Consider the following 12,876-nt stretch of genomic DNA (forward strand, 5'->3'; position numbering starts at 1 on the left):
TTCAAATGATTTAGCATACGAGTATTATGTCCCTTTAAATATGGCCTAGGTAGCTACTGTGAGGTGAAATACATTTGTTTCAGGGGCTTTTCAAGTGGCATATGCTGAACTATTCTGATAAAGCAAAAGCTTCAACATTTTAGTGATAAAATACCAGTTTTGCATGCTTCATCTTTATGCAGATCTTGTGCACTGCAGTCTTTTGAAGTATTTTTCATATATCCATAGTATTTAATACCAATGGCAATTTAAGAAGACATTACACATATAAGTTGTAATAGCCAAACACATTTAGTTATTTCCCATTACATGCATTCCTTTCACTCCACAAAAAATAAAATGAAATCTCAAATTATTGTGATAACTGCAGTCTCAATAAGTTTCTTAGACACACAAGGGCAACATAAAACTACTGTTAGAACATTTTATTATTGATTGCATATGTTTGTGTTTAACCCCTTTTGCAGGGGTCAGTTCCAGAGCAGCAGTGCACTACTGGGACGTAGATAAACATGTCTGGTGAGCCAATGATAAGATGCATGTGTGTGTAGCCACCAAGAACCTGCAGTGCATTGCTGCTTCTGAGCGCCTCTAGATATGTTTTTCAATAAAGGATAACAAGAGACCAAAGTCAATTTAATAATAGAAGTAGGCTGAAAATTCACTTAAAATGTGCATGCTCTATATGAGCCAAGTTTCATTTTGACTTTCATGTCCCTTTAAAGTGAATGTAAAGTTGAATGAATGAGTGTCCGGTTTTCAAAAATACTATTAACAGGGGCACTTTCATTCATTAAACTTTACATTGCAGCGTGTTGTCTTTTTGTTAGCAAACACAGACGGAGATCCTCCGCACGCAGCTCCTCTGTACTTACCTCAGCAATGATGAAACCGGCTTCCTCCAATTATGGCATGCACCCCGGAGCGTCCATCTCGTGAGGCTGTGCCGTGATTGGAGGAAGCCGGTTTCGTCATTGAAATACTAAGTACAGAGGAGCTGCGGGCGGAGGATCGCGGTCTGTGTTTGCTAAAGAAAAAGGTATTTAAAAAAAAAAAAAAAAACACTGCAATGTAAAGTTTAATGAATGAAAGTGCCCCTACTTTTAATAGTATTTTTAAAAAACCGGGCCCTCATTCATGAAAATTTACATTCACTTTAATTACCTTTTAGAAATGTGTTCAGTATTTTCTCAGACTTAAACAAGTATCACATGAATTTATCTAGAGGGATCGAAAACGTTATTTCACATTAGGCCCAAGCCTAATCTCAGAAAAGGCTGATGTTTAAGTTTGTGTACACCTTTGTATACATTGAATTAGGTGCCACTAATTTGCTAGTTCTTATTTTTACTTTAATTCTTGCTTCCAGGTGAAAATATTCTCTCAAAATGCTTTGAAAGTATTACAATAGAAAATTATTTTTTAATTGTTTATGAAAATAGACCAATATCTTTAGTAGTTAGTTAATTTCTTCCCAATGTTCAATTTTACCTGCTGGAGTGTATTAAAATGGTTTACCTTTATTTCAGCATTTTAAAATAGCTGATTTTGCCTGTGGTAATTCTTTCAACATAGTTAGGGATAACAGAGGTAAAATCAGCCATTTCAAATGCTGAAATAAAGGTATTGGCTATTGAGAAGCTGTGTAAACATAGCCAGCAGAAGAAATTATACTCCCCAGTGGGGGTTAGGAGAGAGAATTTTTATTTTCAATTGTTCTCTGTAAGTATTGGGCTTTGGTAAACAGACAGATAATATAAAGAAGTGTGTGTACAGAAAGGGATAAAGAGATCTGATTTCCCTGCAAGAAATTGGTATAAAAAAATAATTGGAAACTTATTAAGGGAAAAACAATTTTACAGTATACTGTTCCTTTAAAACAATACAGTTTCTATTTTACATTTTTATATATTTCTTAAATGACAAATACAATAGAATTGGATTATTAACATATGCATAATAAAGACACTAGACTAGCACTGAATTTCAAATGAGCAGTAGATTTTATTTTACTTTTACAAATTTAAAACAGATTGTTCTGCCCCCTGTATCACATGACAGCCATCAGCAAATCACAGACTATATATATGTGTACACTCTACTGTACTCAGTAGAAGTTGGTGCATTAGAAAGTGTGAATATTACAAGACAATGGAAAGATTTTTTTTTTAAAATGCTTGCTATCTGAATCATGTTTAATTTTGACTTTAGTGGGTTTTTTATTATGAAGCAGAGGTGTCAGCCTTTAAATGTAGTGGACAGATACATTAGAAATCTAAATATTGTTATCTTATCTTCTGCGGTATTGGATATTCATTCTCTATGCACAATTGCAGTGATTAAGCTAATCTTATTGTTTTTGTCCATGTCCAACTTATAGAATTTTAAATATAAAGTGTTGCCTTCTTAAAGGCATATGAAACTCTGCATGTTTTCTTTTAAACAACTTTCAAATTTACTATTATCAACTTTGCTTCATTCTCTTGGTATCCTTTGTTAAAGGAGCAGCAGTACACTACTGGGAACTAGTAGAACTTATTGGGTGAGCCAATGACCAGAGGTGTGTGTGTGTGTATATATGTGTGTGTATGTGTGTATGTATATATATATATATATATATATATATATATATATATATATATATATGTATGTGTATATATATATGTATATATATGTATATGTGTGTGTGTGTATATATATATATATATATATAGTAGTAAGCAATTTCCAGTTCAGCCCACCAGTAGCCAACTCGCCTGGGTGCAATGATATACCATGAAATAGAAAGCAAAAGAATGCACTCTCAGGACTTAATTAAATTAAATTTTGGCCATTAGAGGGTTATGGCTTACAACGGCCAAAGTGTGAATATCTGTGCCAACAATCAAGTGAGGGGGGTAACCTTATTTCAGAATTCTAGCCTCAAATATAATTGCAAAACAGGGATATATGAGAGAAGGTAATAAAGGTAAGGATCATGGACATATATAGCTCATATGGATACTATCCACCTCTGGAACTTATCCAAGTGGATGTGACTTTTTAGTGTCCGTTTTTAAGACTGGTGGTGCATGTTAAAGCAATGGGTAATGGCTCACGGCGGACCAGGCTTCCACAGAGAAGGTGGAGACAGATGTCCCCCCTAAACTATGCCGTTAGGCGCGCAACACTTGCCCCTACACCTAGGGGAAAATGAAATGTGTGCCAAAACGGAGCCACAATGTCCACCTGGCATACCCCAAGTATGTGGCACCCCAGTTGTTGATCACATAATGCTCTTAAAGTCCGGCATGGTGTTCAGGCCACCTGGTTGTATTGTGCCTAATCTGAACATCCACTGGGCCTCTCGTCTCAGGAGTTGCTTATTCCGGTCGCCACCCCGATCCAATGGGGGTATGTGGTCGATTAGAATATAGCGGATGGAAGATACTGAGTGTCCCTTGTTAGCGCAGTGTCGCGCTACTGGCTGTTCGGAATCGCAGTTTTTAAGTGCTGTCCTTATGGCGTGGCGATGATTGGCCATACGCTCACGGAGTGTGCCAGAGGTCTTCCCTATGTAGAAACAGGAACATGGGCAAAACAATAAATATATAACGTGAGTAGTGGTACACGTTATGGAGTGCCGGATAGAGAATGTTCGATTGGTGTGTGGGTGATGGAAAACTTTGGTACCCACTAGGCCATTGCACGTTGTGCAGCCCAAGCAGCGATAGGAGCCCCTTATATTCCTTTTCATCCCAGTTGAATAACACTGTTTGGGGTCCGTTTTCACCAGAAGGTCTTTGAGATTAGTTCCCCTCTTAAACCCAACCATAGGTCGTAGGTTATGGGTAAATGTGAGTTTTGGGTCAGAAGACATAATTGGCCAGTGTTGTCGGAGAATTTGGCCAATATTTTTTGTCACTGGAGTAAAAGTGGTGGACATAATGAGCTTGTTACTAGCGTCCCTTTTGGGTTTGGGTATGATTAATTCTGTCTGTGTTAGCCTTGAAACAGATTCCATAGCATCATGGATTATCGGGATCTTGTAGCCCCTGTTCTGGAACTTTTCACCCACTCCTTTCAATTGGGAGACCCCCGTTACAGAATTCGAATTGTTGCGCATTGTTCTTATGCATTGTTATTTTACAATGCCCTTTAATAGGGCTGGAGGATGGCAACTATCTGCCCTTAATATAGAGTTGCGGCCGGTGGGTTTATGATACAATGTGGTTCCTAAATTGTTAGAATCCTTGAAAACTGTCAAGTCCAAGAAATGAATGGATGAAGTGTCAGCTGCCATCTTAAACTTGACGTTGTTAGTCGTGTTATTAAACACATCAAACCATTTGTGGAGTTCCTCCAGGCCTGGGGTGCCACATACTTGGGGTATGCCAGGTGGACATTGTGGCTCCGTTTTGGCACACATTTCATTTTCCCCTAGGTGTAGGGGCAAGTGTTGCGCGCCTAACGGCATAGTTTAGGGGGGACATCTGTCTCCACCTTCTCTGTGGAAGCCTGGTCCGCCGTGAGCCATTACCCATTGCTTTAACATGCACCACCAGTCTTAAAAACGGACACTAAAAAGTCACATCCACTTGGATAAGTTCCAGAGGTGGATAGTATCCATATGAGCTATATATGTCCATGATCCTTACCTTTATTACCTTCTCTCATATATCCCTGTTTTGCAATTATATTTGAGGCTAGAATTCTGAAATAAGGTTACCCCCCTCACTTGATTGTTGGCACAGATATTCACACTTTGGCCGTTGTAAGCCATAACCCTCTAATGGCCAAAATTTAATTTAATTGAAAGTCGTGCCCTAACGAAAAAGCAGCCCAATAGCACAGCCCTATAATATTATTTTATTCATTCTTCTATATACTGCTCTAATTTGATATTCATTTGCTTGTTAATTCAGTGTAGCATTATACATGTCTAACACCACTTTGCTACAATATACCGGCGATACATTGTAAGTCATAGCATTCACATTTGCAACATTATATTTGTAACTTGCCATTCCAATTAATTGTACTGTCATATGGTTCAATTTTTATTTTTTAACTATTTAATTTTTAAATTAGTATTTTTTTGTATATACAATATGATTGTATATAATTTAGTACACGCTACTTTTGGCACTATGAAAATTGTTGTTTCATTCAGCTGGCATACTATTGCAAATTATGGCACCTTTTGGCAATCAGAATTGTTTATGATTACCATAGTTACTGTTTCTATGCCGACCGGATGGAGCAACGTTTGACAATGTATATTTATCACAATTTTCTTGGCACTTATTATAATGTGGCACACTTTTGCTACAATAAGCCCCCCAAATTAGTATGTCACATTAATACGTTTGAAATTGTAGAGTACACTACTTTATTATTGATTTCACGTTTTGTCTATTGAATCCGTAAACCGGAAGTGAGGTAATACAACTTCCGGTTTCGGATAGCACTGTGGAACGCAATATGCGTTCCAAATTCGAAAAATTGGCGCACTTTTCCTTTGGAGAGACACTCAGGTTGATATGATGTAATTGATATGTAACACTATAAATGAGTTGAATTTTGTTTGTTTTGCATGCTGATGAAGGGGTTGTGAACCCCGAAAACGTTCCATTAAATTGGTTTTTTGTGGAAAAGTCCTGAGAGTGCATTCTTTTGCTTTATATATATATATATATATATATATATATATATATATATATATATATATATATATATATATATATATATATATATATATATATATATATATATATACACACACACACACAATTAGCAGCTAGCTCCCAGTAGTGCATTGTTGCTCTTGAGCTTATCTTGGCATGCTTTTCTACACAGAGTACCAAGAGAACAAAGCAAATAAAAAGTTGTGTAAAATTGCATGTTCTGTCTGAATCATGAGCGTTTTAATTTTGCCTTTACTGTCCCTTTATAAACAACCTAGTGAGCTGCATGAGGACAACCAGGTTGCACAGTCCTATCATGAAACAAACCGTTCTACTTTCTCAATATGATATTAATTCTAGTATGTTTTTTGTTTCTTGTGTCTCCTAGAATAAAGACTTTGCATGCCCAGATAATAGAGAAGGATGCTATGATTAAAGTACTCCAGCAGCGCTCCCGTAAAGATACAAGTAAACTTGATCAGGCCTCTACCATGCGCCCCTCCAAGTCACTTATGTCAATCTCCAATGCCAGTTCCGGACTCCTCTCTCATTCTTCAGCCCTGAGCAATACTCCCATCTTGGAGGAGAAACGGGAGGATAAGAGCTGGAAAGGCAGTTTAGGTAATATTCTCAAACCATCTGTACTAATAAGTGGTCTGCATTCCTTCTCCATAATGTACTTTACAATTGGTTACTTGTAGTAACCTCTCTTCTCCCCCTTTTTCTACATCAGGTGTTCTCTTGGGCACAGAATACCGCTCAGAATCTGTTTCATCAACACCTTCACCTGTCCTTCCGTCTACGCCATTGCTCGCTGGCCACACCAAGACAGGAAGCAGAGATTGCTGCACGCAAACAGACAAAGGAAGTGAACAAAATAAAACTCCTTCAGTGAGTGCATCACCAGCTCCGGGTCGGATAACCACACCTAGCCCTATGTACAGCTCAGAGCGAACAGGTACTGTTCTTAACTGTATTCCCTTATTGATTACCACAATATTGCCAGGGTCTCTGAAGACATGTCAATATCCACATTTGTATGCCTTTGTTGTTTAAATCCAAGCTAATACTGCTGTATCCATCCTGGTAATGGTGTTGGCTAATAGTTTTCTATCAGCTACTGAGTATTAGCAGCCAGGAAGTACTTATTGGTCAATGGCCATTAGCATGGCGTTTCTATTAGGTTTTTTGTGGGGTTTTTTCACATTGCATTTAAAAAATAATACAATTCTGGATTAAAAAAAAAAGAGTACAATATCCCTTTAATTTGGGTTTGACAACAAAGGTCCACCCATAAAAATAATTTCAGCCTTTGTTATACATGAATATTCTCCTAAAGTGTCCTAAATATATTTTGTTTTATTCTTTTCTTTATTTAGACACCGTATTCCAATCCGGCACCTTGGATAGAAAAAGCACTCTCCCAGCTTTGGGGCAGGATCTCACAGATGGGGAGATGGTGGAATATCTGATTTAAAATCAGAATTAAATAAAAAATAAACAAAAACTAATGTATTTATAAGAAGTGAGAAATGCCCTAAACTTATTTAAAGTTCATTCTGGGGCAACGCTTACATACAATTTTTTATTTTTTTTTCTATTCTTGTAAATCTTTGTATTAAAAGAGTAAATGTGGACATTTTATACAGAAAAAAATGTATAGCTACTATGTAGAATACCCAGCAAATACAATCCATGTTCTGTGTAGGTTTCATTACACAATCAAAGTGGATTTTGGGGTGCAAGTGGATTTCATATCAAACTTTCAGCATATGAAAAAGCACTACTTATTTACTGTGAACATTCATATAAACCCACTTGGGAAATAACTGGTCATTTGCTGGTTCATTTGCTTATGTTTTCTTCAAGAAATAAAGGGGCTGGACAGTTACACATTTTATAGTGTACAAATAAGATATGTACTCAGATATTTGTAAGGGAAATTCTTCCAGAGGCAACTGTTCGTGGTAAAGTAAAAAAAAAAAAATCCTTGTTTTACAAAAAAATTATCACATTATTACACCATATAAAGGCTTTTCTTGACTCATAAACGGAGGTGATACTTTAGCCTATATTAAATTAAATTGGAATTTTGACATACACACTGCAAAATGAATGGAAAATATATAAAAAAAAATTATCCCTGAAGAGCAAGACTCACTGGTGGAAAATTCAAACGCACACGAACATAGTTTTTTTTAATGCCTTATACTATAGAGAGATGATCCTTTTTCTTGTTACCCCAATGATGGTAGCTTTTTTCTAGATTAGTACTTTTTACAAGAAGCAATTATAAAACACAGTTGAGCACTTATTCAGTACTACAAACGTTTTGTGAAATTCTGTCAGAGGTCTGGCCCTTGTTAAGAGTAATAACTTTAAATATGTTACTACAAGGACCAGTTTAGTTTTAGCATCTTTGTGGTTGGCAAAAAAAACCCCACCAATATGGTTTGCAGTCACACAAGCCTTGCCCCTTTCTTACTGGACAAAACAGCACTAGTGCCTAGTCACAGAAGGCTTTCTATGTTTTATTTTTTTTAAATGTACATTAATACTATACAACTATTACATCTGCGGACATTTAACATGAATGTGCATATGGCTAGTTTATACCATTTGGCAATTTTTACAGTAACTTTTTTTTGTAACTTGTACAGTAAGCATTTTATTCTGTATTAGTATTTAGCCCAATATTTAAATAAAAAAAAAACATGGCCAATATTAAATTCATTACATACTTCTGTGACAAATGAATGATATCCACTTATAGTGAAAACCCATTACTAAAAAAAAAAAAAAAAAAAAAAAAATGCATTAAGTGACACAATAATATGTTATACACTTTAATTATTGCATGAAGTAACATTGTTTAAGGCTTTTAGAGAAAGCCTTTAAATTAATTGTATTACAATGTGACCTGTATATCAACATGCTAGGAAGGTTTAAAGTGTTATTTATTTGAATGAAATATTGTTTTGTTTTTTATTTACAAACAAAAAAGAAGTCTAACCTGGAGTATATGGATTGCAGCCAATAATTGTATATACATTTTTTTTTAAGAAACATAAAGAAGCTGAAACATTGCTTTAGTTTATTAAATGCAGCATAATCCTGTATCAAAATGGATTATAATACATGTAAATATATATATGAAACATATTGTAAATAGAGTACATTTCCTACTCAAACATCTCATTTTGAGTTACAAAATACTGGCGCTATTTTTGCCATAAAACAAAGTTATCTTATTTGATGACTTTACACTGCCAATTACAAACCTATTTGATGAGCATATTTTAAATATCTCTTAATATTAATCTGAATCTTCATTCTATTTCCTGGCATGTAGGAGAAGCTGCATAGTATTGCAGAGCAATACATTAAGGGGTTGTATGACAAGGGTTAATTTAAGTACATTTTTAAAAGCACAGTTTCTTAACTGAGTTGAACTCAGTAAATTTTTGTCTTTCTTTTTGTAATCAACTATCTTGTTTCTTTAAAATTATCTTATTTTTTTTTTTTTGCAATTAGCTTGTAAGTAAAATTGTATAACTTTTTTTGTAAATGTATTTTTTTTCTCTACTTTCACTTTAGTTTTATAATATTAAACTACTTCTCTACTTTGCTATACGCATGTGAACATTCCTAGCATTTTACCGTAGGGCAGATTTAGTCAAATCTACTGCGCTATTATATGCTATGAAATGCCCTCTTGTTTTACATAATACATTTAAAATCTGGTATAGTTTTTTTTTTTACAGTACATAGTTCATTGTAAGGTTTCTCCATTTCATGTGTGTCTTCCGCTGGCTAGTGCAATATTCCAACCAGGGAGAGTTTGTGCTTTGCAGTGCCAAGGATTTAAAGGGACATAATACTCCTATGCTAAATCACTTGAAACTAATGCAGTATAACTGTAAAAAGCTGACCGGAAAATATCACCTGAGCATCTCTATGTAAAAAAGGAAGATATTTTACCTCACAACTTCCTCAGCTCAGTAGAGTAAGTTCTGTGTAAAAAGTTATACTCGGCTGCTGCCTTGCTGCAGGTAAAAAAAATAATGAAGAAATGAACATCAGCCAATCAGCATCAACAGTGCTGAGGCCATGAACTCTTTTACTGTGATCTCATGAGATTTGACTTAACTCTCATGAGATTTCATGGTAAACTTCCTTAAACTGAATAGGGATATAGAAGACAAACTAAGATACTAGAGTGGAGCTCCAGTGTTCTGTTGTTCCCCTCCCATTTACTTCCTGTGCAGCTATTGCTGGCACCAAAGAATATCCCTGGACTCCCCCTGGATTGGGACAAGGATTTTTGTATTTTGAATTGTGCCTGGGTGTCTGCTGGACGACACTTTGGCTCCGGCCTGCATATATTGCACATTTGTGCTCTTCATCACGTGAGTAAGATTCTATCAGCACCTGTACTGATAATTGCTGATTTCTTGCCTGATCTGCACTATGTGGTGCCCTCTATCCTTCTTGTTCTGAATAGGAAAATAAGATGAGTGTGCACAAAAGCTCACTCCCTTGGCTGTCCCGGGACAGGCATAATGATTTGCTGCTTAGAAGTCCTTTACAATGGGATGTGGCTACTGAGGAACTTTTGAGGTAAAATATCTTTCTTTTTTACATAGAGATGTCCAGGTGATATTTTCTAGTCCGCTTTTTACAGCTGTGCTGCATCACTTTCAACTGTTTCAACATTTGGGTATCATGGCCCTTTAACCTAGACAGGAAGATTTCACAGCTCTGCCAATATATATAATTCAATGGAATTTTTTTAATGCAGGACAAATAAAGAAAGGATAGCACAGTATGCCTTGCATTATAGTTTTATTGTAACATGTTAACATACCCAGTGTTTCTCTTTGTGTTCATATATATACAGTATATAGTTTGTATGTATATGTATGTGTGTATATATGTATGTATATATGTGTGTGTGTGTGTATATATGTATATATGTGTATATATATATATATATATATGTGTATGTATGTATATATGTATGTATGTGTATATATATATGTATATATGTATGTATGTGTATATATATATGTATATATGTATGTATGTGTATATATATATGTATATATGTATGTATATATATATATATATATGTATATATATGTATGTGTATATATGTATATGTATATGTATATATATATATATATATATATATATATATTGTATATCATTAAAGAGCAACCTTTGCATTCCAATATTGCGTTTCAAAATCTACTGAAACAATGTTACCTGCTTAATTCAGATACGTGCAAAAAGTCACCAGCACTATATCATTTTAAACAATAATCTTTAATTAAGACACATAAAACAAGCAACGTTTCAGGGATTAACCCCTTAGTCATGCTATCATGACACCTGTTAAATTCAAGCATTCGTAGTACTTTGGTTTTATTCTGTACATATAACATGAATGTAACGAGCTGTAATCCAAAAAAAAAAAAAAAAATCTTTTCTCTTTACACATTGTTTTTTGTTAAACTGTAACAGAAATAATAAACACATTTGAGTTTAATTTTAGGTAGGACTATCCGTTGCTGAATGTAGAAAATGTGCATTGCTTTTTTGTACAGTACTTTTTTACAATGTTTTGTAACAGAAATACAATATTTTTGCACTATTCTCTTTTTCTGTTGCTATGCTCCTGAACTGGAAAATAAAATAGAATTTAAAAATAATATTTCAAAACAATTACCCTTATACATGTAAAGTGTTTTACTTATGCTTTTAAGGAAAGTGACTGTTTGTGAATAAATCTGATTAATGAAAAATAAAAACTTGGTTCTTATTCTTTTCAACTACTTTTCTATCATTTGTTAGCATAGATGGGCAATGGTATGTAAATGTTTTTGTTCCATCCAAAACAAGTTATTTTAAAATGTACTTTTTTTTCCCCACGAAATGTTAAAAATTACTTTTTTCCTCCCACCGAAACAGTTGTATTGTGCACTTAGTTTCCATAAAAAAAAAAACATATTTTCTTCCTAAATGGAAAGAGTCCACAGCTGTATTCATTACTTTTGGGAGTTAAGAACCTGGCCACCAAGAGGAGGCAAAGACACCCCAGCCAAAGGCTTAAATACTCCTCCTACTTCCCTCATCCCCCAGTCATTCTTTGCCTTTCGTCCCAGGAGGTTGGCAGAGAAGTGTCAGAAGTTTGTTTTGTCTCTTATGGAGGGTAGTACTCTGACATGGGACAGGAGCTTTAAGTAATCCTATCAGTCTCTGTGAGGTCCTGGATGAAAGTTAGAGTCCGGAGATGCAGGAAGAGTCTTTCTGCGAAACCATCCCGACTCATATTAACAGCTCCACTAGCAATCAGCGTTGTCGAACTTCGCTTCCCTGCCTGCTTTCTTCTCTCAAGTCTATAGCGGAGGCGCTGCTACTATTCGTCACACTTGGAGGGCCGTGTTCCTGTTCCACGGTGCAGATTCCGGTAAGATAGTTTAATTTTACTTCATCAGAATGTACTGGTAACTTTTTGTTTCCCATAAGGAACTATCTTGCGGGACTTATTAAGTATAATATAGGGCCTCAGTGAGGCTCCTTTGGTATCTTGGAATCGAGGGTTAATATCTCCTGAGGGGGATTATTGAACAGGGTTTTTTTTAATCATGTTTGTTATTCAATCTGCTTATGTGTAGTGTTATCCGGGCTCTTGGCTAGAACATAAAGGCCTTTGGTAGTGACGTGACCTTATGGTTGGGTGCGCTTTTTGGACTGTACGGTTCACCTTGTGACTGGATGTGTTTACGTTCTGGTCTTCCATTTCCGCATTCCTGACCGTGTGGCAACTGAAAAATTAGAGTCTGCTAGTGTCTGGTTCTAGGAGGTGGTGAGTGCCCCAGCCATTGTGGGTGTCAGGTGCCGTTTAAATTTTTTTCCTTTAGTCCATATTATTTAATTCTCTATCTAGTTATGGAGGATTCTGATGCTGAGACTGTTCAAATTTCAGATTCTTAGACTTGTGAAGAATGCAAATTGGCCCCGTTGACACAGGTCAATCAGTTATGTTTGATATGCTGTATTAGAGCGCCCTGTTCCTCGAGCTCGGGGAATCAGGGGTCTGCTGAGCCATTCCGCCTCTGGGGGTTCTGTCCTCAGAGAGGCGAGTTCCCTACCGCTCCCGACTAATACACATGCGGGTAACCCAGATTACGTTTATCCCTCCTTA

At 35.8% G+C, this 12,876-nt stretch overlaps 1 protein-coding gene across 2 annotated transcripts in view; it reads left to right on the top strand.

Annotated features, from left to right (window-relative positions):
- Positions 1 to 11,479, top strand: part of AMOT (angiomotin) — a 125,086-nt gene extending 113,607 nt beyond the window's left edge. For both annotated transcript variants that reach the window (XM_053699325.1, XM_053699324.1), the window contains exons 11-13: positions 6,055 to 6,287; positions 6,400 to 6,624; positions 7,046 to 11,479. In XM_053699325.1, coding sequence (XP_053555300.1) covers positions 6,055 to 6,287; positions 6,400 to 6,624; positions 7,046 to 7,143 — 556 coding nt within the window. In that variant the 3' untranslated portion in view covers positions 7,144 to 11,479. The remainder of the gene's footprint in view (positions 1 to 6,054; positions 6,288 to 6,399; positions 6,625 to 7,045) is intronic.
- Positions 11,480 to 12,876: the final 1,397 nt, after the last annotated feature.

Source organism: Bombina bombina, chromosome 1 (assembly GCF_027579735.1).
Source record: "Bombina bombina isolate aBomBom1 chromosome 1, aBomBom1.pri, whole genome shotgun sequence".
NCBI lineage: Eukaryota > Metazoa > Chordata > Amphibia > Anura > Bombinatoridae > Bombina > Bombina bombina.